This window comes from Strix uralensis, chromosome 3, assembly GCF_047716275.1.
Source record: "Strix uralensis isolate ZFMK-TIS-50842 chromosome 3, bStrUra1, whole genome shotgun sequence".
Lineage (NCBI taxonomy): Eukaryota > Metazoa > Chordata > Aves > Strigiformes > Strigidae > Strix > Strix uralensis.
Window position 1 is genome coordinate 37,496,545 of NC_133974.1, and position 24,725 is coordinate 37,521,269.

At 38.4% G+C, this 24,725-nt stretch overlaps 1 protein-coding gene across 6 annotated transcripts; it reads right to left on the reverse strand.

The window, feature by feature from the left end:
- Positions 1-2,653: 2,653 nt before the first annotated feature.
- LCA5 (lebercilin LCA5) lies at positions 2,654-22,853 on the reverse strand. 6 transcript variants are annotated; one of them, XM_074861916.1, is made up of 10 exons: positions 22,743-22,853; positions 22,176-22,258; positions 19,315-19,357; positions 16,267-16,650; positions 13,248-13,777; positions 11,649-11,786; positions 10,304-10,400; positions 9,021-9,166; positions 7,044-7,209; positions 2,654-4,658 (listed from the first exon to the last, which is right to left on the reverse strand). In XM_074861916.1, exons 4-10 carry the CDS (start codon positions 16,463-16,465, stop codon positions 3,856-3,858), a joined length of 2,079 nt encoding a protein of 692 aa, XP_074718017.1. In that variant the 5' UTR covers positions 16,466-16,650; positions 19,315-19,357; positions 22,176-22,258; positions 22,743-22,853; the 3' UTR covers positions 2,654-3,855. The 6 variants fall into 6 exon arrangements, with proteins under 6 accessions (XP_074718017.1, XP_074718019.1, XP_074718015.1 ...); XM_074861918.1 differs by lacking the exon at positions 19,315-19,357 and having other exon boundaries at positions 7,044-7,182; XM_074861914.1 differs by lacking the exon at positions 19,315-19,357.
- Positions 22,854-24,725: the final 1,872 nt, after the last annotated feature.

A 24,725-nucleotide genomic window follows, 5' to 3' on the forward strand; every position in this document is an offset into this window, starting at 1 on the left:
AACTTCACTGGACTGCCACAACTTCTCAAAAGTGATGAATAGTTGCTTAGCCATTTCATCCACCAGTTCTCTCAGGACCCGCAGATGCATCTCATGAGGTCCCATGGACTTGTGCAACTTCAGGCTCCTCAGACGGTCTCAAACCCGATCTTCTCCTACAGTGGATGTTTCTTCATTCTGCCAGTACCTGCCTTTGCCTTCTGCGTCTTGGGTGATGTGGCTGGAGCTCTTGCCAGTGAAGACTGAGGCAAAAAAGTCAATGAGTACCTCAGCCCTCTCCATATCCCAGGTGACCAAGTCTCCCGTTTCCTTCCAGAGAGGGCCCACATTTTCCCTAGTCTTCCTTTATAACAGACATAGCTATAGAAGCTTTTCTTGTTGCCCTTGACCTCTGTGGCCAGATTTAATTCTATCAGGATTTTGGCCTTCCTGACCTGATCCCTGGCTGCTAGGACAGTTTATCTTATCTTCCTTCCAGGCTACCTGTCCTCACTTCCACCCTCTGTAGGCTCCTATTTGTGTCTGAGCTTGTCCAGGAGTTCCTTGTTCATCCATGCAGCCCTCCTGGTGGTCTTACCTGACTTCCTCTTTGTCAGGATGCATTGCTCCTGAGCTTGGAGAAGGTGATCCTTGAACATTAACCAGCTTTCTTGGGCTCATCTTCCCTCCAGGGCTTTATCTGATGTTACTCTGCCAAGTAGATCCCTGAAGAGGCCAAAGTCTGCTCTCCTGAAGTGCGGGGCAGCAAGCTGGCTGTGCACCCTCTTTGCTGCCCTAAGGATCTTGAACTCCACCATTTCATGGCCACTGCAACCTAGGCTACCCTTGAGCTCCTCCTTGAATATCTCCCTGAATATTCTACTAAAATGGTTAATCAAGCTTTAATGATCTTTTCTTGTCAGAATGGAGAAATTTCTCACACCACCTTTGGTGGTTCAGAAGGAAAGCAAACCACAACAGAATCAACAGCCATATGATCTGAACACCTAACAAAAGAGAACCCACAACTGGACATAGACATCAAATCACATACAAATCATACAAAGCATTTGTGACCTACTTTCTACCACAAAAGATGGATTCTTCTGCAGTCAGTCAAGTGCTATTACACACTGCCACCACTAAAAGCAACATGCAGACTATCTGGATACAGTAGTTGAGACCACGCGTCAAGAGGACTACAGGGGATCTCTGTGCCCAATCACATCCATAGACCTTGCAAAAGTTGCTTCCAGTCAGTAGAAAACTGTTACTCAAGAGTGGAAACACTGCTTACAGATGTTAGAAGGACCCAAAGGTTCCCCCCCCAAACAAGATTCCCTTTCAATGCGCTGGCTTTATACATTCTAACTGTAATAGTATTTGCATAAAAGTAACTCTAAAACTAGAAAGTGCAGAAAGAAAAGGGAATAAGCTGTAGAGCTAGAGAGCAATAAGGGGGAAAGGGAAACTATACCTGTGATACTGTTCCCGGCAGATTAATTTATTTTCACCTTCCTAACGCAGATACACTTTTTTTTTTTTTGGTACAAGTCACCACAGTATTTGCTTCAGGAAGAGTCAGGAAGAGTCTGGTAACAGGATGTGAACATTTGTGAACTTAAGAAGGAGCTGATACTATGAAACAGCTTAGAAACTATACATTTGTAATTAAAACAGCAGGTCACATCAGTTCAGCGTGACAGAATTTGCCAGGTATTAATGGGCTGACTTGCAAAGAAACAAAAACCCAACTCTTCTTACACTACATGATCCTTAATAACCACAGCAGCTACATTGTTTTATGCCTTAGAATCCTCAACCACAGGAAAGAAAAATAAACAACTGATCCCAGCAGTATCTTCAGGAGCAAAGTGTCATCTTCTAGAAGGGCAGCAGTCACCCACAATTAGGACAAGAAAGTTAAGACAAATAACCATGCACTCACAAACACCCATGGTGTTTACCCACAGACATCTACCTCTTACACCACAGTATTCCCCCAAAGAAGTCACTGTGGAAGAGAAACACAGACAGTTAAATTCAGTGTTGCTGGTCAGAATTGTTCTGATACTCTGACCATCTGCAAGCAAAACGAACCAGCTCAATTCTCTAATATTATAATCAATATAATTGGGACTGAAAACAAGCAGGTGAACATGAGTTGCTCTTCACTGCAGGGTGCCTAGTAAGAACGGTCCCACACACTGGGTCTGGATCTGTGACTAATTTTCTTTCTGAATGCAGGAGCAAACAAAGTTATTGCATGATGCAGACACCAGCCTTTCTTTTCAGAAGAGCCATTGTGTTCAGAAAAATCTTGGCTCAAAGCATCTTGAAATCATGAGAATCCTTCTCTGTATTTTAGTAAGTTTTGAATCAGGCTCATAGGGAGCATATCAGAGAAGCATTTCAAAACCTGTTGTTTTAGTAAGGAATGACCTTCAGTTTATTTTCTGGAACGTCTCTGCTAAATCCTTCATTGCCTACCTTTTTAATTTGTGTACACAGCACCATGCAGTGAATAACATCACTATCAATGCTGCTGTCAACCTCCCTCCCCCTCCAGTATCAATAACATGATATAAAAAGTCAGAACTTTGTGTTAAAGATGATCTACACACAAAAATTTTACTCAAATCATTTAATAAAACCATTTTGTTAAAAAAATGAGTTAGTGATGACTGGAATTTTAATAAAAAATTCAGAAATTACAAAAAATGGCATTATATAACAAACAGAACCTGAATATATGAGAAGAGTTAGACAAATCTGGTAATATGGTCTACAGAAAACCTATGCAGAAGAGAGATCAGCTGTTCCTGAGTTAATTGTGTTTCTGTTTATGTTCTTCTGAGATAATAACATGATTGCAGTGTAGAATTTTCTCTTTCTACCTGAGCCTTTGTGCTAGGTATGTCTCTTCTAGCCATTTCATGACGCTGATGTTACATATGCACAGATAAGAGGCTCTCTGAATGCCCAAGAAAGAAAAAATATCTGAGGCCTAAAAGAAGTACTCCAAATGAAAAGCAGTGTACTGTAAGCAGCCTATAGGCAAAAAAATCCCAAAATAATTCCTATGCTGACTAGCCAGAGATGCTCGTCCGGTAGCTGCCCTGAATGCTAGGGCTGCCTCATAAAAGCTTGCTGCCTTCTCAGCCAACTCATTCTGCAATAAATAATAATGCTCCCTTGTGAGAAGTAGAATTTTACTTAACATACCATTACACATCAGTAAGCCTCAAAAATTTTGAGAGCGATGGCAAAAGAGAGAGTGTGAGAGGAAGCAGGGGCAAGAGTGAAAGAGAGAAGGACAAGGGGGTAAGACAGTGAGCGCACAAGAGTAAGAGGGAGCTTGAAGGGTGTGTGAGAGAGCACGAGCAAAGGGCACAAATCAGTAAGCCTCTGCAAGTCCTTCCATTCCTATGGCATCCCTACCAGCTCGGTGCTGCTGAGCCTCTCAGACCCTGAGCCACAGCTGCACAAGTCAGATGGTGCCACATGGCAACAGTGACAGTCGGTCTGGAGCCCAAGTTGGGGCAAAAGTATCTTCTCTGATTGACTGAAGCAGCCAGCCAGCACCTATCTCATCTATCAAAGTCCCTCAGAACACCTTCCCTGTCTTTCTGCCAAAAGAGTCACTGCTGGACCTCCAAGGTCTGTATTTGGATATTACACTTTAGAAGAAATCTCCTGCATGTAGGTTAGGCTATTCTATCAAAGTGCATCTTTCCTCTATACATATACCCATTCATGTAAATTATTCCTTCATAAGGCTTTACAATATATCTGAAATGTTTCAAATCTGTATCTAATAAATATTACATGAAAATATTTTTTCAGTATTTACATATGAAACATATAAAAGTATGATCATTGTAAGATTACTTCTTCGATTTCATCTTCTAAAGAACCAAGGGTCTTAACTCCTGGCTTGCTTGTAGTGTGTTGCAAACGGTGTCTGCTTAGGTTTCTTACTTCACCAAAAAGCTCATTGTCTTCTTTTACTTTGACTTTACTGGTTTTTTCAACAAGAAGAGTATTACTAGAGTCCCAATCTATGTCAAAAGGTGTTGTATCATTATTTTTAGAAAGAAAGATGGTACTGGCACTGCTTCCAAAGAGTTGCTCCATTAAATTGGACTTCTTTTCTTTCTTACTATTGAAATCTGCATTTTCCTTAACATTTTCTTCTAAGTTGTCACTTTTTTGAGTAAGCCAACTCAGTCTCCCTGATCCTTTCCCAAAGGAAGGTACGTAACTACCAAATGTTAACTCACTACTTAAATCTAAGGTCCTTAGATTTCGTTGCTTCTGCCCTAGTGCTCTTGTGGCATCATCCTGGCTGTCATCTACAGGAAATCCATTAGTAACCTTTCCAGGAATCTCAAAGAATTGATTAGTTTTTTCTTTTTTCTCCACGGAATGAGATTTTCTTGCTGTATTTATGAGTGGTGCTTGGGAAGCAGGTTTCATGTTCATCACATTTTGAGTTTCTCTATCAATTTCTTGCATTTTAGCAAGCAGGAACTCTCTTTTTCGCCGCTCTTCCAGCATTTCAGTGCTTTCTCTCTCTACTTCAGGTTTGTGGACTTGTGTCTCCATCTTTGTTTTCTCTTTATCCAATAAAAAGCTGCTTTCTTTTTTCATTTTGTCATATTCTTCCCTTTCCCAGTCTGCAGGAAATGATTAAATATTATTTAAAATGTTTTAGTTTTAAAATGACTTTAAAAGAATATTTTGAAAATAACGCAAGCAAAAGCCATTGAGTTTTTAATGTGCTCTTCTATGCATAATGTGGTTTCCCTACTGCAAAACTATATTCTTCAAAAATTACAACAAAATTCACACCAGGTTCTCTACTAAGATATAAAAGTTTACTGTCATCTTCCAAAGGGATTAGGACATTATCCACGTTTTAGAATTTTCAGAGGAATTTCATTTCTGCCAATTGCCTTTCCATTTCCTGGGTTTGAATGAAAATGAATACAACATCACTGATTTTAACAGTTCTGACTTGCACAGTACTTTATTTTCCTTTGTCAGCACCACTGACATTTGGATGGTTCTGGGATATACATTTGGGGCTTTTTTTCCATGAAGGGAACTACTCCTGTGAAGCTACCAGGCCACAAAGTCATGGGAGTCATTAGCGGTTTCAAGTAGTGAATGCTTTAAAATATACTGCATCTGCTGCATACAGGAAACACCTTTACGTGAACTCAATGAGAATGTCTGCACAAATATCAAATGTCAGTTTGGTGTCCCTTTATAGCTGTGCAAAGGTGCAAAACAATAATAAACTTCTAGATAGAACCTGCAAATATTTATGTGTACAAGAAAAAGGAAGCCTCTCAAATATTTCTCTCTTCAAAATATTTTTCTATCAAGAGGTATGTCTTTGGCCAAAAGCTGAATATGACTTCCTGGCCCCTTCAATTGCATTCCCCTTTGAACATTTTATTCAAATTTCTGACTGATGTTTTCACGAAATTCCACATTATCTATTCTACTTCAGATCAAACTTATAGAAACAACTGCAATTAAATATATTTAATATATATATTTTTTCAATAGCATATCATTATACCAAGTTAAGTAAGGAGCTACTTTCTGCATGTAAGGTGGGAAAAATATCAGCTTACAGTGTAAGATGGGCAAGGTGGTCAAATCATCTTACTTAAGAGACATAACAACAGATTCTTGGCTTACGTAAGTTGAGCACTGATGTCAGCAGAGGTAGAAGATTTTACACAGAATTTACCTCTGAAAGCAGCTATAGATTTTTTTAGAATTCTTCCTTGTCATCTAGAATAGGTGTTACTGTTCATTAATTATAATCGTGAGAGAGTATTTTAACATGACAGGTTGCAGTCCACCTAAAATACTTTAGATTAAGAGACTTATGAATGAAGTCATTAAGATGTTATGAAAACCAAATTAATATTTTCTGGCTTGTCTCAGGAATAGTGTGGCCAGCAGGACCAGGGAAGTGATTGTTCCCCTGTACTTGGCACTGGTGAGGCTGCACCTTGAATACTGTGTTCAGTTTTGGGCTCTTCACTTCAAGACAGACACTGAAGTGCTGAAGTGTGTCCAAAGAGCAACGAAGCTGGTGAAGGGTCTAGAGCACAAGGAGCAGCTGAGGGAACTGGGGTTGTTTAGCCTGGAGAAAAGGAGGCTCAAGGGAGACCTTATTGCTCTCTACAACTACCTGAAAGGAGGTTGTAGCGAGATGGGTGCATGTCGGTCTCTTTTCCCAAGTAAGAAGTGATATGATAAGAGGAAATGTCCTCAAGTTGCACCAGGAGAGGCTTAGATTGGATAGTACGAAAAATTTCTTCACCGAAAGGGGTTGTCAAGCATTGGAACAGGCTGCCCAGGGAAGTGGTGGAGTCACCACCCTTAGAGGTATTTAGAAGATGAGCTGATGTGACACTAGGGTGTAGTGGTGGACTTGGCAGTGTTAGGTTAACAGTTGGACTCAATGATCTTAAAGGTCTTTTCCAAACCAAACGATTCTACGATCCTAAGATTCTAATAAAAAAGCAATATTAAAATACAATTATAGAAACCGACATTTCTCAAACAGCCACGCCAAATGATTCAGATAACCACAAGTGAAAAGAAACTACAATTTCAAACTATATGACTGAAGTAGATACGTACTGAAAAAACAGGCCATATTAAGTAAAGCAGATTTGTTCTATGATAGTAAAAATCTACTGAGTACCTCAATAACATCTAGCAAGTCAGAGATAACATCAGCATTTACCTGCTATGTCATCCTTGTGTTGTAAAGCAAAATCTCTCAGGCTTCCATACTTTTTCATGGACAGCATTTTTTGCTGCTGCATACTTAATCACAGCTGAGTACAGGGGACAGATTATTCTATATTTCACACTTCTTTCTGATACTCTTTGCATAATATAACTGAAAATAATTTTCCACTGTAGTGATCTCTGCAAAATCATTTCGCTCTTCTCACAAGAAACTAGCAGCCTCCCTTGATTAGTATTCTATGGTGTATTTTCCAGCCTTCAGCTGCCCGTTTCCTTACCATCATGTAGTTTTTGAACCCTCTCCTCTAAAGCCTGTATTTCCTGAAAACGACTCTGTTTCTCTTCTCTTTCCCTGTCTCGGTCTTGTCTTAGGAGGTCAGCTTGCTCTTTCCGTTCTTTGTCTTGAGTTTCTTTTTCCTGAAATAGATTGATACAAACCAGAAACTGATAGGGAATAATAATCAATAAAACAAAAATATAAAACCATATGAACTTCTACATCATTCTGAAATCACATTCTTACTGCTAAACATAAAAATGAGCAAGTCATCTAAACCGAGCCAGCTTTGACAACGCAGGGGTTTGGCCCTAAAATCTCACCACCTCTAACATAGTTTTATGCACCTGAAACAAAATGAATAGACAGTCAACTCTGTTCTGTATTACATCTCTCATGAAAGCTGCAGCTCCAACGTCATAAAGCAAAATTATCACTGTGTTAGGGTAGTTCTCTTTAGAAGTCAGAAGTTAAGTTGTCTTTTTCAAGGACTTTAATAGAAGGCCAGACCTCACCACCTTATTCTTTTAACAAGCAAGCAATTAGTTACAAACAAGCAATAAATCTATTTCCACAATCTGATCTTTTTACTCAAGTGAGTGGGTTGTAGATTTGGACAGTCTGACAGTGGTGCTTAAAGTTATGGAGTACTAAAGTAATAAACAGTGAAAGAGAAAGGTTTAGTCTTAAAAGAACCTGCAGAAGATATTAATGTCAGCAGTAAAAATCACTAACAGAAAAGTAGTAGCAATGAGGTGAAGAGAAAGCCAGTGTAATCCAACATGTGGATGCTAACTTTGTAGCTTGTGATTATTTTAGAGTAAAATAAGCTTCTAGATTAAAAGAGAAACAAGAGAAACAGTTACTACTTAACGAACAAAGAAAATATGACTATTAGCCAAAACAACTTCAAATATCTTCCCTTCATGTACAAGACTGTCATTATTTTATTTTAAAAACCCAAAAACTCCATAAAGAGATGGTGGCCAAGTATTTAAAATGCTTGACTTAGAAAACTGATGAAAGCACAGGCTACCCAAATCTAATTTACGTTACTTAAACCAACAGACATACATGAACTAGAGAGGTTTGTAAGATGACATATAGTTGGACTCCATGAGCTGCACTGCACCAGCTGTGCGGTTCTGTAACTCACACACCAAAGTATATGCTGGAAGATTGCATACATTAAACTACATCCATACTTACAGAAAGGGGTTTGGAAGAGAGAACATATGAATGAAACAGCCATAAAAAAAGCTTCAGTCCTACCAGGAAGCCAGTCAAGACCATCATCACAGCATTATTACTGACAAATAGTCCTAGCCTTATGTAATCAGAATTTGTACAATTTGTACCATAATCTGTGTCATTCTGATTTGTAATACTTTAAAAATCTCTTTGATTTTAGCCTGGGGTCACAGTATTAGCAATACTTCTAATGGTGATATTTTATAATAAAAAGGGAAATGGAAAACTGAAAAAATCCAACCATATTCACAAAGCTGGAAAAACGACAGAAGAAATACCAGCATTATGACAATAAGAGGAAGTGTTAGATTTATGCATTGTGAAATAAATCTGGAAAGTAAAAGAAACCATAATTAAGACCAAAGCAAAAAGAGAGACAACACAGCCAGCACTGTTACAACAGATTTCTCAAATAAGCATTATAAATAAAGGGGAGAAAACCAAAATGAAGTCTTAAAAACTTCAAAGAAATGACAGTGGCAGAAAAAGAAACAAACTGAGCTAACAGTTATCAGTAAAACAGAATATGATGAATTAAGCGTCACAAAAACCAAGTATGATATTTCTGGAAGGGCAGAGTTTCTCTTAAAGATCAGAATGTTTTCTAAATTATATTTCCTATATATTTATATTTGTATATTCACACATATTTTCTAAAATATAAGTTGTGCATTAAATCTGATAGGTGAGTGATCTGGAGCAAGTCTCAAATTTTTATGGAACTCACTATTTTAGGAAGAATCCCTTCTTTCTTGTTTACTGTGTCCCCACAGGCAAGTTCTGATTCTGGAAATAATTCTACTGGTGAGAAGTATCCGCTGGTCTGTACACCTTTTGTGAGCTGTGATCCTTTTTTAATATTTTGGTTGTTGGCTGTAGAAAATACAAACTAATTAAATAATGTTTTCACTTGAAAATATCCCACTATATACCTGTCTCTCATTTTTAATGATTTGCAGGAAACATAAAAGACTGTATTGGAGCCAATGGAAGTGGAAAGTATTGACAAGTTTCACATAGCTGTTTTCAGCATCTGTAAATGCTATTTAAAAAAAATTGCATGCAAAACTTCTACTGAAAAAAAATAAAAAACCCCTTAAAGTCATTACTGTATACTGAATATTTCTTTAAAAATCCCCAAAAAATCTCTCACTCATCTTACTGCTTGCCACAGAAGCTACATGTAGAGAAGCAAACTCATAAAACTAAAATTCACTTATCTGCATCTTTGAAACACACACACTTATCTCTACAGAATGACATTTTAAAAAATCTGAACCTAAAATGAAATAATAGTAGAACATCTATAATAAAATGAGCAGCAGACAAACTGAAATGCTGGCATTAACAATTTAAAACAGTCCCATAAATTCCCGCTTCTTCTGACAAGTAGACTCTACTGATCCAGTGAAAATAGTCTAAGCACACATACAGACACACATATATACAAGCATATTTATGGGGGTAGCATAAGGCTTGAGGCTGCCTTGTCACACCAGAAGAAATCAGTGCACTGATACTTTTAGAAGATTATGTTCTGGGACATATGTACTCTTTGAGGAAAAAAAAGAGTGCAGCTTATCTGACAGACAGTAAAGCTGAATTAGGAAAAAATAAATAAAAAACATCACCAAAATATTCATAGCAACGAAGTTAAGTATTTTTAAAGCATCTGTAATTTATTGTCATGTAGACATTATCTATGATTTATTAGAGAATTTACGAAACAATCTTTCTCTCCTCCTTCACCCAGGAACACCTGGTATGAAAGGAGTTAAGAACTCTGATGAAGCTCTGGATTTTGGTTCTGCTGCAGTTACAGAACAGTCAAACAAACAGCGTGCCCTTCTTTGTAACAAGTGCTGTGTTGAAAGCAGTGCAAAAAAGTAAATGTTCTTGAACAAGCAGTGGTAGGGTCAAACACTGAATGGCATGAATGATATAACCTAGCAGAGTAATTTTAAAGTGTCGCCATTAATTTTTCTGCCTTTATTGCTTTATATAAATTACCTCTTTTTCGTTGTATAATATCCATGTCTTTTCTTGGTGATAGCTTCAACATACGATTAGCATATATATTTTTTGCTTCAAGTTCTCTTTCTTTTTCCTGGGAATTAAAGAGGTAGGTATAACAATGAGTTACTAACATTTCATTTACTAGTCATTAGCAAAGTTGTAAATTACATTAAAAATACATGATGTAATAGAAACAGAGTAAAGTAATCAAACGTTACATCTGATGTTTTAAGGAGAACAATCACATTCCTAACTTGGCTTATGCTCTAAGAAAGCAGACAGAACTTTACCCCCAACAAACTTATTAGCAAAATATTCTGGAAAAAAAAAAGCACCTCTGAAGTGAAAATAAAACTAAATGCCAATGCTTCCATCAACATGAGTAAGACTTACAACATATGTACAGATTGCACAACTGAATTTTCAGTATTGTAAAGAGTTAAAACATTTCAATGCTAGCAATGTCACTTGTCACAGGGCATGTCAGTACCACCGAGCGGAGGCCCACTGCATCACAGAGGTAGAGATATACTCTTCCTTAATGACATTTATTGAATAAAATACAGAAGCAAACAGTGAGTTATCAGAAATCATCTATAAAATATTTTGAAAATATTAAACTCTCCACTAACAAATCAGGCTTAAGACACTTACTCTAAACATGTAAGTTTGAGTTACTAATGCTGCTACTTGCTTGATAACTAGTAAGGTGGTAAACTGGTGTACCTCCATTATATAAGTATGTTTGAGACTTCAGGTTTCAGCGTAATTCTCCTAGAAATGAAGTACTTCGGCTCAGGTAATTTATTTTTTTTTCTAAAGATAAGCTGACTAGGTAGAACATAACAATATTTTCAGTCCTTAAATTTAGAATGTGGGCAACAACGGGGTGGGGGGATGCAAACAAACCTTTGCACAAAATTTAGCAGCACATGTGGACATCACAAATACATGAAATTAATCTTTACACAAACCTACTGTAATGCAAGTACATTAGTAACAAAGTACTGTATATACCTGCAGATTTAATTTTAAATTCAAGCCTTCAAAATGTAATTTTCCAGTACGTCTTGTGGTTTAAGCTCAATGCTTGGCTATGTACTTGATCTTTTTTTTCTTAGCTAGTGCTAACAATAATGATTAACGTAGAGACATTCCTATTATAGACACTGTAGGGTCGGAGCACAGAATGTTTCAGGAAAAGAACTCACATGTGGTATATAATTAAGTACACATCAGAGAGTGCAGTCACTGGTAAACTATTCAAACCTGATTACAGATACTTCCAAAGATAAAATGCCAGAACATGTTTAGCAACTTGTATTGCTTCACATTCTACCTTCAGCTTCTGATTTAGTTGATGAAGCTCTTCTTGGAGAATTCTGTTTTCTTCTTGAGCCTCATACATCTTTTTTTTCTTTGAATGTAACTCTCGTTGAAAACTGCTACCACTTAATTCAAGATTTTTTTCCAGATCCTTCAATTAAAACAAAGTATTTTTTAATAACCGAAGTACATTTATTATAGTGAAATTACTTAAATAAAATTACAGTAAATCAGCATCTTAGAGTCAGATATCAGCTCCACCACTGCTGTAACACTGAATACATTTAAACCCTTAATCCTAACTTTGAGGGGGCAGACAGAACACCTGCAGATGCTGCAGCTCATTCTTCTGGAGTATTGGGAGGTGACTTGAGGACATATGAGAACACACATTACTTTCTGCAAGGCTCTTGGCACACTGGACCTCCAGATCTCTAAGACAAATCTCAAAATGATGGTTAAGAAACAGAATACCTCCCTGTAAGAAGGAAGAAGACAAGAAATAATTTTTAACCTTTCTGCTAGAGACAAATTTGTAACTGTGATTTCATTTACATAGCCCTGCCTTGCTATAGCTGTTTTAAGTGAGCCTGTGATGATGACAGAAGGAATAAGAGTAGAAGAAAAGCCCTTACTTTTTAGAGTATGATTCATTTTAACATTATCCAGTACTACAAATACTGAAATACCTGATCATAAAACTACAGATGCCCGATGGTGACACTACAGGGTGAGGTTATGTGGGTAATAAGTTTATATCTTGGTATTTTGGGATTTATATTATGAAAGCTTAGTTTCCAGTTTAATCCTTTGGATTTCCTGACCTATTATCTCTGTAATGTAATTTAGGTGTAATTACTAATATAGACATCAAACTTTAACACCATTTAAATGACCAACATAATTTCAGCTAAAAGTAGTATTGCATACAACTACCAACAGTTTAATAGTGTTAACACAATTATTTTTAAATGAGTTTTTAGACATGTTTACAGTGTAGACATGTTTACAAAAATGTAAACGTTTTTGCTGAACAAAATTAAAATATATTGCACAAAATTCTTAAAATGGATACCCACGGAATGTTCTAAAGCTCATTTCAGTATTAAAAAAACTGCTGTAATTTTGTTCAGCTCAGCTCTCATACGTGCAGAACAGTGGACAATCAAACATTGCATGAATGCAGTTCACAAAATTGAAAAAGAATTACTATATATATGTTTTTTAGAATTTTAGTATACAGTTCCCTAAATACCCAGAAAATTTTTTAACAAATGCTTCCCCTCCAAGAAGAAAAATTAGATTGCATAAAGTTGTATTATAGCTGCATGCACTCCTGAAATGTTATTACTGGTTATAAAAACACCTAAAAGCACAAGCCCACAGTATATATTCTGACAAAATATACTCAATTTGCAAACAGAAATTTGAATTCACAGCTACCAAGTATGTAACTATATAATCACCTTGGAAATAATTTACTTGGTGCTGCTTATGTGTAAAAAAAAAGAATGATTTTCTATTTGCTCCACAACTGTGAAAAAATACAATTCATGAAGGTCATTATGGTAAGAAATTACCAGAATTTCTTACAGAGAGAAAGCAATCTCACCTTAATTCTTCTTTCACTGTCCTCTAGCCTACTCTCTGCATAGGCTAGTTTCTTTGTCAGGTCATCTCTTTCAGCAAGGTGCTTATCTGCAGACAGCTTTTTCAGTTTCTGCAAGACAGTTTTTGTTCTGTACAGTTCACCTTCCGAATCTTTCAGCCGTCTCTCAGTTGCACGTTCCCTCTCTTGAGATTTTCGTAGGCGCTCCCTTAATATTCTAATCTCATTGTTGTGCCGGGCAAGGAGCTGAGAGATTTCGTTTTCTGTATCTTCAAACTTATTCAAGGCTTTCTCCTGCCTGTGCTGAAGCCTCTTCAGTGCCCTGTTTTCCTTCTGCAGCTCATCTAGTTTGATGTGGAGTTCAGTCAGTTCATTTCGGAGCTCATTGATTTTCAGCAGTCTAGCAGAAAGAACTCTTTTTGTAACAAGATCTATATCTTTTGCAGGAGAATCCCTAGTGAAGCTCTGAGAACGGAAACCCCACCGCGTCTCTCTTTTGCTTGGTGCATATTTGGAACCCAAATTCTTTGTGGCTAAGAGAGGAAAAATAAAAAGCATATTTACTATAAGACAATGCAGTTTGTCTATTCAGACATCCTTCCTGGAATGAAGCTCTGCCTGAAACAATTTTACAATACTTCGCAGAGATTGCAGCTTTCAAATCAGACAATAAAAGGCATATATGTGATAGACTTATGATCCTTTTGATAGATAAAAAACCAGAGATTTATGTTTGTTATGTACTGTAAGAGGTAGTATTTGCAGACATCAATATAGGACCATTGTAAAGTAATAATCTGCAAATCTTATCAGAAATAAGTCATATTTTGTTAATATTTGATGATGTTTATTAAAATGTTTTAGAAATACTGTACTCTTATGCATACAATATTATCAAATGCTTTTAAAATGGCAACAATTAGCTGAGCATTAGCTAGTTATATATTATGCAAGATGTAATTCTCTCAGACAAATGCAGTAGTATTTTCAAATCCAGCTGCCATGCTTACAGACAAAACAGCAGATTTCAAAGGCTCAATGCAAAAAGCCTCCAAAGCAAAATTATAAATCCTACGAAAATTCAGTGCTCCCTGAATAATTTATCCTTGTATCACAAGTTATTTGCCACACAGTATCCTTATTTGATTACTAGTATGCATCACTCACATTCCTATTTGATATTATTATTTTATGATCATCCCCACAGATAAAAGCTAAACATTTTGTTTCTATCTTATTTGCCTCTCAAGCCACACTCAAAGAATGAAGGATATAATGCACCAAAAATATCTCTTAAAACAACTGAATATACAGAGAGTGCATAATTCATGAAGGTACATCAGTGTTTGGAAGAAACATACTGTGCAGCAGCTTATAATTCAGGCTTGAAAACTGTGATACAGAAATAGTGCAGTTACGTATACACAGACAGTGAGTGTATGTGACAGCAAATTCTTCCTCCCCTTTGGCGCTCACCATGTTTCTATTCTACAGAGAATATTTTAGAGCAAAAATAAAAGCTTTAAAATATTTTCTTATAATTTCCTTTGAACATTTTTCACAAATACTCATTCATTTTCTGCTTGATGCTTATTTTTTCCACAGCTTGGGCAAACAAAAGAAGGCTTTTTTTTCCCCTTTACAAAGAATGCTTATGTCACATTCAGGTGTGAAAAGATTATCTAATACATGCACTGCAGGAATGATGCCACTCCTATCACCAAGTAAGGCCATTCCCATTAACCCTAGACTTCCAGCCCCTTCAAGAATTTCTCCACATTTAGGGCAGAACAGAAAATTCCAAGACCAGGTTTGCACTTTTGACCATATAGTTAAATTAGGGAATAGTGTCTTTCAAGGACATGACATTCACAATACCTTCATGTAATAATTATGTTCAGTTCTGGCTATGTAATCAAAGAACTAGTCATTCATTGCCCCCTCCAAATTAAACAGCACAGTGGAACTGCAGTTTTTGTTTCCCAGACAGCTAACCCATGACCGCTATGGAGAAGATGCCACTTCTGAACACAGAGAAGCTTGGCAAAACACCAGCTGCACCAGGACACCAACACCGTCAAGGATCTGAAGTGATATACTCCCTGGGCAACTTCAATGTTTAAGGTTAGATCTTCAGATCTTAATGTTGACTAAATGATTCACACAGTATCTAGCACTTATGAATGAAATAGAGCACTTGCTTGAGAGAGGCAGAATATGCTCTGACTTCACCAGCAAATGCATGCAATTATTTAGAACAAGCTGCCAAGGTGCAGCAGAGAGGCTTCACATCCCTACTTCAGCCCAGGACCTGTATAACCACTCTGCCTTTTTGTAGGGATATTCACTTCCCCACAATCTCAATCAATCAAGCAGTTTATGCAGGTGAGGTGTGTGTAAGGGAGCTCAAAGTGGAGCTATTTCAGCTCAAATTGGAGATTTCAGCTCAAATTGGAAATTTTACCCTCAAGGAAGGACCAGAAAAAGCTTTCTTTTGAATTTCCACATGCACCTAACTTTCACCAAACACATTTTCTCTCTCTTGCCACGTTAGTGGTCTTTCATTTGTTTGTTTTTTGAAAGTACCCAGTATTACACTAGCCAACTAGACTTCCACAAGACAGAGATCTTTAGGGGTATTCTGTCAGAGAAATTTTAACAATTGCTTCTCTTTTACTGACTGCATAGTAAGGACTTGCTTTGAGTCCTTGGCCTCGAGTCTTTTTGTCAAAGACAAAAAGAGAGCATCAGCATGATTCAACAAAACGCTAGTATAAGAACCACATTCACTCGTTCAAAAATATGAATAATTCTGAAAAATCACTAAAATCCTCCTTATGCAGGAAAAGGTTAATTTCAGTTTTCAATGGAGCAGGTACAGTCTATCTGCCATCTGTAGCATAATTCACATAAACCTTATTTGTAGATTCTCATAATGGTAGTTTCCCACTTTTATGTCAGCTTTCAAAGATAATTAACTCTTTAAAGCAGTTACAAAGCAGCAACTTTGCTATCTACCTACCTTGGTAGTGCACAAGGCTGTTTGAAGTTTGTGTTTTGTGATCTCTTTTTTCTTGCCTTGTAGATGGATAGCTTAGTGTTGGCGACTGGCCAGATGAATGAGATGCGTTATCTTCATCTGAATAATAGGAGTCACTATTTTTATTCCCATCTGATTTCATGTCGTGTTCAGAATCTGGGCTCCTTACTCTTTCTCCCATTTTTCACATTTAACTGCTTCCCAGATTTTTCTCAAAGACTGTTCATTTTGACACAAAGGACCTTTCAGCTGTTACAATGGTAGCAGCTGGATTATTTCCTTGGATTTATCATCTTCATCTCCAAAGCATGAGATCTTTCCAGTTCAGTTCAGCAAGCAGTAGTTATCATTCAGAATGCATTTTTTCTGTAACAGTTTAGAGAGAGGGAAAAAGTGAGAATGAGTTTGCTGTTTAGTTAAGAAAGAAAGGTAAAAAAACCTGTAAAATTATTCAGGATTTCTATAAACTTATACCACATGCTGTGCTACATTAGCTTTATTTATATTAAATGTCACAGAGATAACTCTAGGAATACTACTAGTATTACACTCAGTAGTCTCAGAGTTCTCTCTGAGTTCATCCTCAACAGAGAAATCAGAAAATTAACACAGCTAAATCTAAAATAAGAAATTACTCCCAGGTTAAGAGAGAGGGGAAAAGAATTATCTGGAAAACAGAAGACAAGTGAAAGCTTGATGCTACTCAGGAAAATAATTTAAATATACTTTAAAACTTTCTAACCAAACAAATGACGTATGTAACTAGATTTGAGATATTTGTCGAATTTGACTAAATCTTCCGTATCTCAATTTCTGACACTCCGATGATGTTAAACAATGGGCATGAAAATCAGTTGTCCCATTTGTCTGAAGGACACTCTGTCCCTAACCACTAATGAGACTGTACCTGTGCACCACAGTCTTTGCCCTGGAAAGTACTCTCGTACCCTACAGCATCTAGTGTTTTGTGCCTTCAGGAACTGGCAGGAGCACACACATTTGTGTCATGTGCCTTATAGGAAAATGCAAATACAACCTTTTGGAGTTTTTATATCTGATAAAGAGAGCCCACACTGCTGGTATGTGGTAAATATTATATCTGCAGCAGGTATAAAATGAGAAGGGCTGGTCCTACAGCCTGTTTTCTGATGTAAACTGAAAAAGTCTTCTAATTTCAAGGTAAAAAAATCACCTTTGCATTTTTGGAGACACTTCCTGACAATATAATGGAGTAAATATATCCAAAATTTTCCTCACCTTCTCAGTCAAAAGAATTTTCTCATCAGTTTAGGAAGTATTTTACTGACTACACTCAGCCTCCCATGACTTTTGTCTCTCTCGCCACTCTTCACAGCTCTCAAGCTTATTTCACCATCTGTCTCCCTTCAATCCAACTTCAGGACATCAAGCCTCTAATGGGTGAATAAATTGGACTTGCATCAGAGCCCATCAGTTCTGCCTGTTTAATGACATAAGCTCCTAGCCCATTTCTAAATGGTAAAGCAATCTACACACAAAAAATTGAGCAGCTTTCAATCAAAATTCCTCTACACTGCAAGGCATACAACATACCTGTAAACGAGCTGTAAATTTTTCACTATATTATTTCCCGATAATGCTTCTCGGCCTTCTGTTCCACTGTCTATACATACAGAATTGCATAGCCAAACAGAACAGAAATGTCAGTTGCCAAGACAGTTTTCATTACAAGTTCAAGCTTTCTGGCCCAGTTCACTGTTAGCACAACTCTGTCTCCAGTGACTGGAATCCATTTGCCCTCATAATCTATACAGGATTAGAGGGATAAGGAATTAGAGGAATAAATATCCCAACGGATTTCTAAACTGGGAAGCTGCTGGGAGATTAATACTGAATTATTTGGAAGAGAGGTTTTTTTCTTTACTTAGGGAGTAACTTTCCAAAATAATGTTTTTTAAGCACCTAAATATTTTCAAAGTGGTCCAAATAAATTACATGCCTAAAACTTATGTCAGAGAAGATTCTGATGAAAATTGAAATTGCACTGCAAAGCCCAGAAAGATCTTGAGATGCTTGAGATCATTTGTCCTAGAGATTGCTAAACACATGCTGGAGAGTATCAGTTATTGTGAACATTCAGATGATCAGTGATGACTGTTCTTTTCTCTTCTGAAGTAATGCAGTTAAAAATATTTCAAAAGTATTTACCTAACCATAATCGTATTATCTTGTTTAAGTGTAATGAAGACCCTCAGATATGCTAATGAGAGCAGAACTAAGATCACGTAAGAATATTAGAACCTATCAGGGTATATCGCTACTCTCAAACAGCTCCACTCCTAAGTCCTGGCCTCACAAACATCTGCACAGAATCTATGTTATTTTGCTCCTTGAAGAGCAAACCAAGCCCAAACTGAAACAGAGACAACCTGGTCTCTAGAGGGTACACAGGCAATACTGCTACAATTCTGTTTCCCCAGGACAGAATCTCAGGGAATACAAAAAATAGAAAATAAAATATAAATTAATATATTGATATTAAAATACTAAAATAATATAAAACATAAAAATAGTACTCTGGAGGGCTGCAACACCTCACATTATTACAGTAATCCTGAGTGAAAACAAAAAACCATTAAAAACAGTAGTTGTATTTGTAACCCACACAAAGTGTGGTGGTGTCACTGAAGCCAAAGGCTTCATTTCCAGCTAACAACATGGGCCACAAAACGTGTCAGACTTTGTCTGAACTCATGTTGGGTGACTGGAGCTTCGTTATAGATTATTTAGCTGCAACAAAATTAGTTAATAACCAGGGAACTTATCTAATTTGTTTTAGCTTTTTGCTCAGCTTTGTACAATTGTCTAGTGTGTACTGTTAAACATTTATGTTTATAAATGACAGCTATTACAAGTGGTTATTCTGTGAGGACAAACTATCTACAACCCTTGCAGAAATGCAGCATAGAGGAGTACAGGCATGGGGTGACTGCAGGGACCTGAAAGCACAAACACAGGACAGTAGCAGGGCCCTAAGCTATAACAGCTCACCTGTGCTCAGTCACTGGTCATCAAGGGGATGCAGTCTTGAGAGCTGGGTAACACCAGTTTTATAGGAAACATATAGAACAAAGAACAAGTACTCAACATACGTAAAACACACCACGTAGTAAATTGAGATGTAATATGGAATCATGAATCAATGAACAGAAGAACAGAATAGAATAAAGAGCAAGGTGCACAGTGTGTTAAGCATATAAAAATGGTCCCATATGGACCCAAGGCAAGGAGGAAGAAACCATCACCATCCTCCTCCTGCCAGGGAAGGATTTGGGATGCTGATGACTTGCTGCAAAGACCTCCTCCTCCCAGATGAAGCCAGTCAAGTCCCAGAGGGAGAGTGGGTGGGTGAAGATAACACCAGAGAAAGGGTTTGGTACTAGTTTGTGCCTATATCACTGTAATCGTATATAACTTGAACTGTGTTAGTATCTGGACTAATACTAAGTCTTTGATTAAACTGTTAGTATTTTAATTAGACTAACAATCAACTGTTGGCTCTGCATCTGTGTTCCTTGTTTGCTTGTAACAACATGCTGAATAAAACAAACTGGTGGGAATTCAAGCAACCTAGTCTGTTACTTGGATGCAAGGCTGTCCCAGGGCCAGAGGGGCACATGTGGCACCCAGGAGTCCTGGACTCCCAAAGTGGGCACATCAGTGTTATAGGCACCACCACATCTAGAAGTGTTAACTTAGCTGTGTGTGGAGGCAGGGATTACTCTACAGGGCAAATATCTTCAACAGATACACCAAAATTTGGTCTGTCTTCAAGACACAGAAGGACAGAAAGAAATCATTATGCAGGCTTTTTCTTGAGAATATAACAAATATGAACGAAAACAAATGGGACTGCATTTAGAGAAAACATAAATGCCTACAGTTCGATCATCAAGATGTCTAATTATATATATAAAACAAGAATGCTCACTTTCACTTACTGATTTAAAGCTGATCAGTTATTTTACAGTCCTACAAGTGTTCACTGAAGAGGCAATAATCTTTCTGAAGAATGCTTTTCATAACTCAGTGTATTTAAAACACACAAATTTTAAGAACTGGAGGATTAGAATTATCCATCACTTCTGTACTGGATATTCCCCACATTTGAGAATATTTTGCTAAGTATCATTTTGACATACAGCAACATAAATGAACAGTAATTTTTGATGTGTTCTAGAAGTACTTTGAAAAGCAATGGACTGAAAACAAATTGAAAAAGGTGAACCAATAAAAGCTCCCTTAAGAGATCACCAAAAACATTTTCTGAATCTTCAAATGGTTTTCAGTTTTATAAATTGGTATCATATTTTTCCATATAAAACAAGAAACCTTAGTCTGTCAAGCCTTGCCAAATACAGTTTTCCACCAGTTTATAATGTAATTTGATTAACATAAAGAATGCACGGTTTATCTTGAAAATGAATGAATCACTAGGATATCTGAGTTTTATTTCAATTAGCCTAAGGACTGTCTAATTAAGAAATGCTTCGGTTCACTCACTTTTCAATTGTTACCAACTAGTTTGAGTTGATTATAAAATAAGTTCAACTTGTGTGAGTAAGATCCACAAAGATATCTATTTTTCCCTGGTACATTTAATAAGTTTGTGAGGAGCCAAACATTGCGGGTTGGCAGCAGGTCTACTAAGATTTCCCCCCCCCACCAAAACCCCAACCACCTCCTTCAAAAGCTTCACACATGCTTTTAAAAGCCTAATGCATCAAGATCACATCAGTACAGGATGGCTGAAGTAAATCTAAGACTTGTACAAACTTTAGAAACGGTTTTGTTTCCAGAATATCATATTCCTTCATTTCAGCAACTTCTACTATTGCTATTTAAATTTACATACTTTGTATTGAAAACATGATTATCGTTACAAAAAACAGTCAAGCTCCAGGTCACTGTGAAGGAAGGACACAGCAGACAAAATAGAGAACACAAAACAACTGCAATGGTGACAGAATACTGTCTTCCTATCACTCCTAAGTAAATCACAGAAACAGAAATTTAACTACTGGATTACAGGTATTAAGCCATAGAGAGAAAGGAAAATTAATCAGTAACTCTTCTCTCACAGTACACCTAGAGCTTAGTTCTGTAACGCAAGACTCATAAAACTTTTAAAGTCCTTTTCAATCTTTATACCTTTCTAAGACCAGAAGAAGCAAGATGCTTTTACTGGTCACCATATGACACTTCCCAGATACAAAGGCTGACCTCTAATGGTCCGCTCAGTTTTTCCACCTATTCCGAGAGGGACAGCGCAAGAAAGACCCAGCTTCAGACAAGTACAAAAGCATCAATCCAAATTATTAAAGTGCTGAACTTAAGGACAAAGAATAACTTCGAAAGAACTTAATCTTCCTCCTCTTCCTCCACTCATTTTTTTCACATCCGAATACTATAGTTTTTCCAGAAAAGAGAGGAGCAAAAGAATTTACTTGTATCACATCAAAACATATTCACTGATGAGGCTCTAATGAGGAGCAACTATTTTATTAGGGATGCTATCTGCAGCTGCTGACTTATCTGTATACATTTCTTCTAGGCTTACCAGCTTTTGGTGAATTAAAATGCTATAGGGTTTTAAAAGCCAGTGTTAAATTTATCTAATTCTGTGACAGTAATATCTGGTGTTACTTTCATCAGCAGATCGCAAAATGAAAAAGTCTATATGAAAAAAGTCTGTAAATCTCAGGTCAGAAATGAGGAAACAGTAGTGCAAATAGGTAATACACAGGCCAGTCCTACAGTCAGGAAAAAGATTATGTTTCTAAATCCTCTACCAAGGAGGCGCATGCCGTTGTTCATATTTCCACCCATACCTCTGGTGTGTGTAGACTTACCTAGTTCAACTTAGCCATTCCTGAAAGCAGCTCTCCAGTTCCCAAAGAGCAACCAAGAGATTTTCCTTCACTGGGGAAAAGTTCTTAAAGAACAGATCAAATATTACTTTTAATTAACACTTTTTAAAACAATTAACGACTACATGTGAGAGTACATTTTCAGTGCAATCATTTAGCCCGACAATAAATGATTTCTGAGGAAAGGGACTGAGCACCCGCGGCCCCGCGTACACCACTTTTATGACGGCCTGTTGCGCGAAACCCGCAGGTGCTGGGGACGAAGCCCCCCCTCCGCGCCCTAACCCCGCCGCTGGGAGCCCCGGGGCCCAGCCGCCGGCTCCGCTGCCTGCCCCGGGACCGAGCCGCTCAGCCCGGCCCACACAGCACGTCGGGAGTAAGATCCGCAGCTGCAGATCCGAACACTCCCCTCCACCGGAGGGTAAGCCTAGGCCTAGGCCCGGGCCCGCGCCCAACCCTCACAGCACCCAGGTACAACCCACCCCCCCGTCCCGCCCCGCCCCGCGGTACCCCCGTCGCCCCGGCCGGCCCCGCCGCCGTCGGCGGTACCTGCCCGCCCGCCCGGCGGACGCGCCGGCGGTTGCCACGCTACGCTTAAAGGGGCCGCCGCGGCGCGTGGCGAGTACTGACAGCGGCTGCCCGAGCAACGGGGCGGTGGAGGAGGCGGGCTCTCGTCGCCAGCCATTGGCTACGCGCCCTGCCAGCTCGACGGCGCGCCGTGGCTCCCGGCGGCTGATTGGTAGGAGAGGCCGGCGGCGGCCGACTGGCAACAGCTGTCCCCATTGGTGGGAGGCTACATTCCGGCTGCTGATTGGTTGAAGCCGTGCAGGGGCGGTGCGAGGGGGGCTCTTAACGCCCGGGCGCTGCCGCTCTCCCATGATGCTCCGGCAGCGGCGGCTCAAGAGGGAGGTGGGGGCTGGGCCCTGCGCCCCCGCCCCGAGCTCCCGCCCCGCGGGGACCCTCCGGCGGTGGGGGGGTCGCCTTGAGGCCCTGCCCTGAGGCCGGCAAGCTCTGGGGCCCTGACCTGACGCCACCATCTTGGTTTTGTAGGGATGTGTGTAGGGATCGAAGAAGGTGTTAAGTGCAAAATCCGAGAGTTGCCCAGGAGCGCGGGGGTTGAAGGCAACAGCCCACCTTTGTGCTAGCACCCACTGTGTGGTCATGAGCCATCTCCCTCGTAACCCCTCTGAGGGGAGGGATTGAGGGAAACCTTGGGTGGCCTTGGGCACTTACCTTCATCCCGGGTTTGAAAATGAGGCTTTGGGTCAGAGCAACATCTGGGAGTAATGACTGATCAGAGCTGAGAGCAAAATGGGAAAAAGTACTCTTTGCTTTGATATTGAAGTAGGATGAGAAGCTAGATGAATAACCAATATATGACAAGTGTCATGTATATATACATCTCTCTCTGCATATCTATCTGTCTGTGTATCTCTGTATGTGCAATCTCTGTGTGTGATATAATTTAAAAGCAAAACTCCCCTAAACCAGGAGGAATCGTATCAAATTATAAAATAACCCAGAACTTAAAATGGATTATACTGACAAAAGGATAAAAGTACAGCCTAAAGCTAGCAAATAAGCTTGAATTCAAAGGCAGGCCCAATTTAACAAGGCTCTTGTGTTTTATTCCACAAAGAAGTAAGGGGATTTCTAAACCTTGGCTTTTACTACTCCAAGTTACTGTTTATTTGTGTGTGTTTTTTTTTTTTTTTTTCTAATGGTAACCTTTAATAAGGAATGTAGTCAAGCAAACTTCTTTCTGGAGAGAGGAAGGATAAAGAAACAAATAGCAGATCTTTCTTACCTCACTTAACTTACTGATGGAATATGTTATGATAGCACAGTGACATAAGAATTTGGGTGGAGTAGGGTAAAGCAGAACATTTCATACAAAAATTATAACCTGCCTGCACAGGAAAGCATAAATGCGACATTCTTGAGAGGGAGACAGATTTGCATTTGACAGAACTGTCTCTCCACAGTTCTGAATGTTCAAAATGAACGCTCATTGACCACTAAATGAAAGTAGAAAACCAAGCAAACAAGGACGAGGTACCAGTTTTGTTAACCAAGATAATGTTTTCAGGCAGAAACCTCACCTTCTTCACAATAAAATATGAGACAATATGTGAGAAAGTACAGTTTTAATGCACTTGAAATTAAAAGATTGCCATCTCCCCAGAATATACATTTTAAGAGAAAAAATGATATCCATTTCAGTGGAAAAATAAAAAAATGAATTCATGGTTATGAAAGTCAGAATTGAGGGATTCTCAAGACTGACTTATCCATTGTGCACAAGAACTCTATGCTTAATTAAATTTCTTGAAAATGTAATTTAATGTGTAGGCTAGAATGCAATCATAAACATGTCAGCATAAACTCCTATTAAAGAAGAGACAGATACAGGTATTTTAAAAGCGTGAAAGCACCTGGGAGGCGTGGACTCTCCCAAGCTGAATGGAGCTTTTAATTTTTTGATCCTAAAATCCCAGAAACCAGGCATGAAGCATGCAAAAAATCAACCAC

What these genes read in the sequence shown, in the direction of transcription:
- LCA5 (XM_074861914.1), bottom strand. Translation starts at nt 16,465, where the DNA reads ATGGGAGAAAGAGTAAGGAGCCCAGATTCTGAACACGACATGAAATCA. An exon ending in CAGCCTTGTGCACTACCAAG is followed by an intron (nt 13,778 to 16,266) that starts GTAGGTAGATAG and finishes TTCCTCTCTTAG; the next exon opens with CCACAAAGAATTTGGGTTCC. An exon ending in TATTATACAACGAAAAAGAG is followed by an intron (nt 9,167 to 10,303) that starts GTAATTTATATA and finishes TATTTTCTACAG; the next exon opens with CCAACAACCAAAATATTAAA.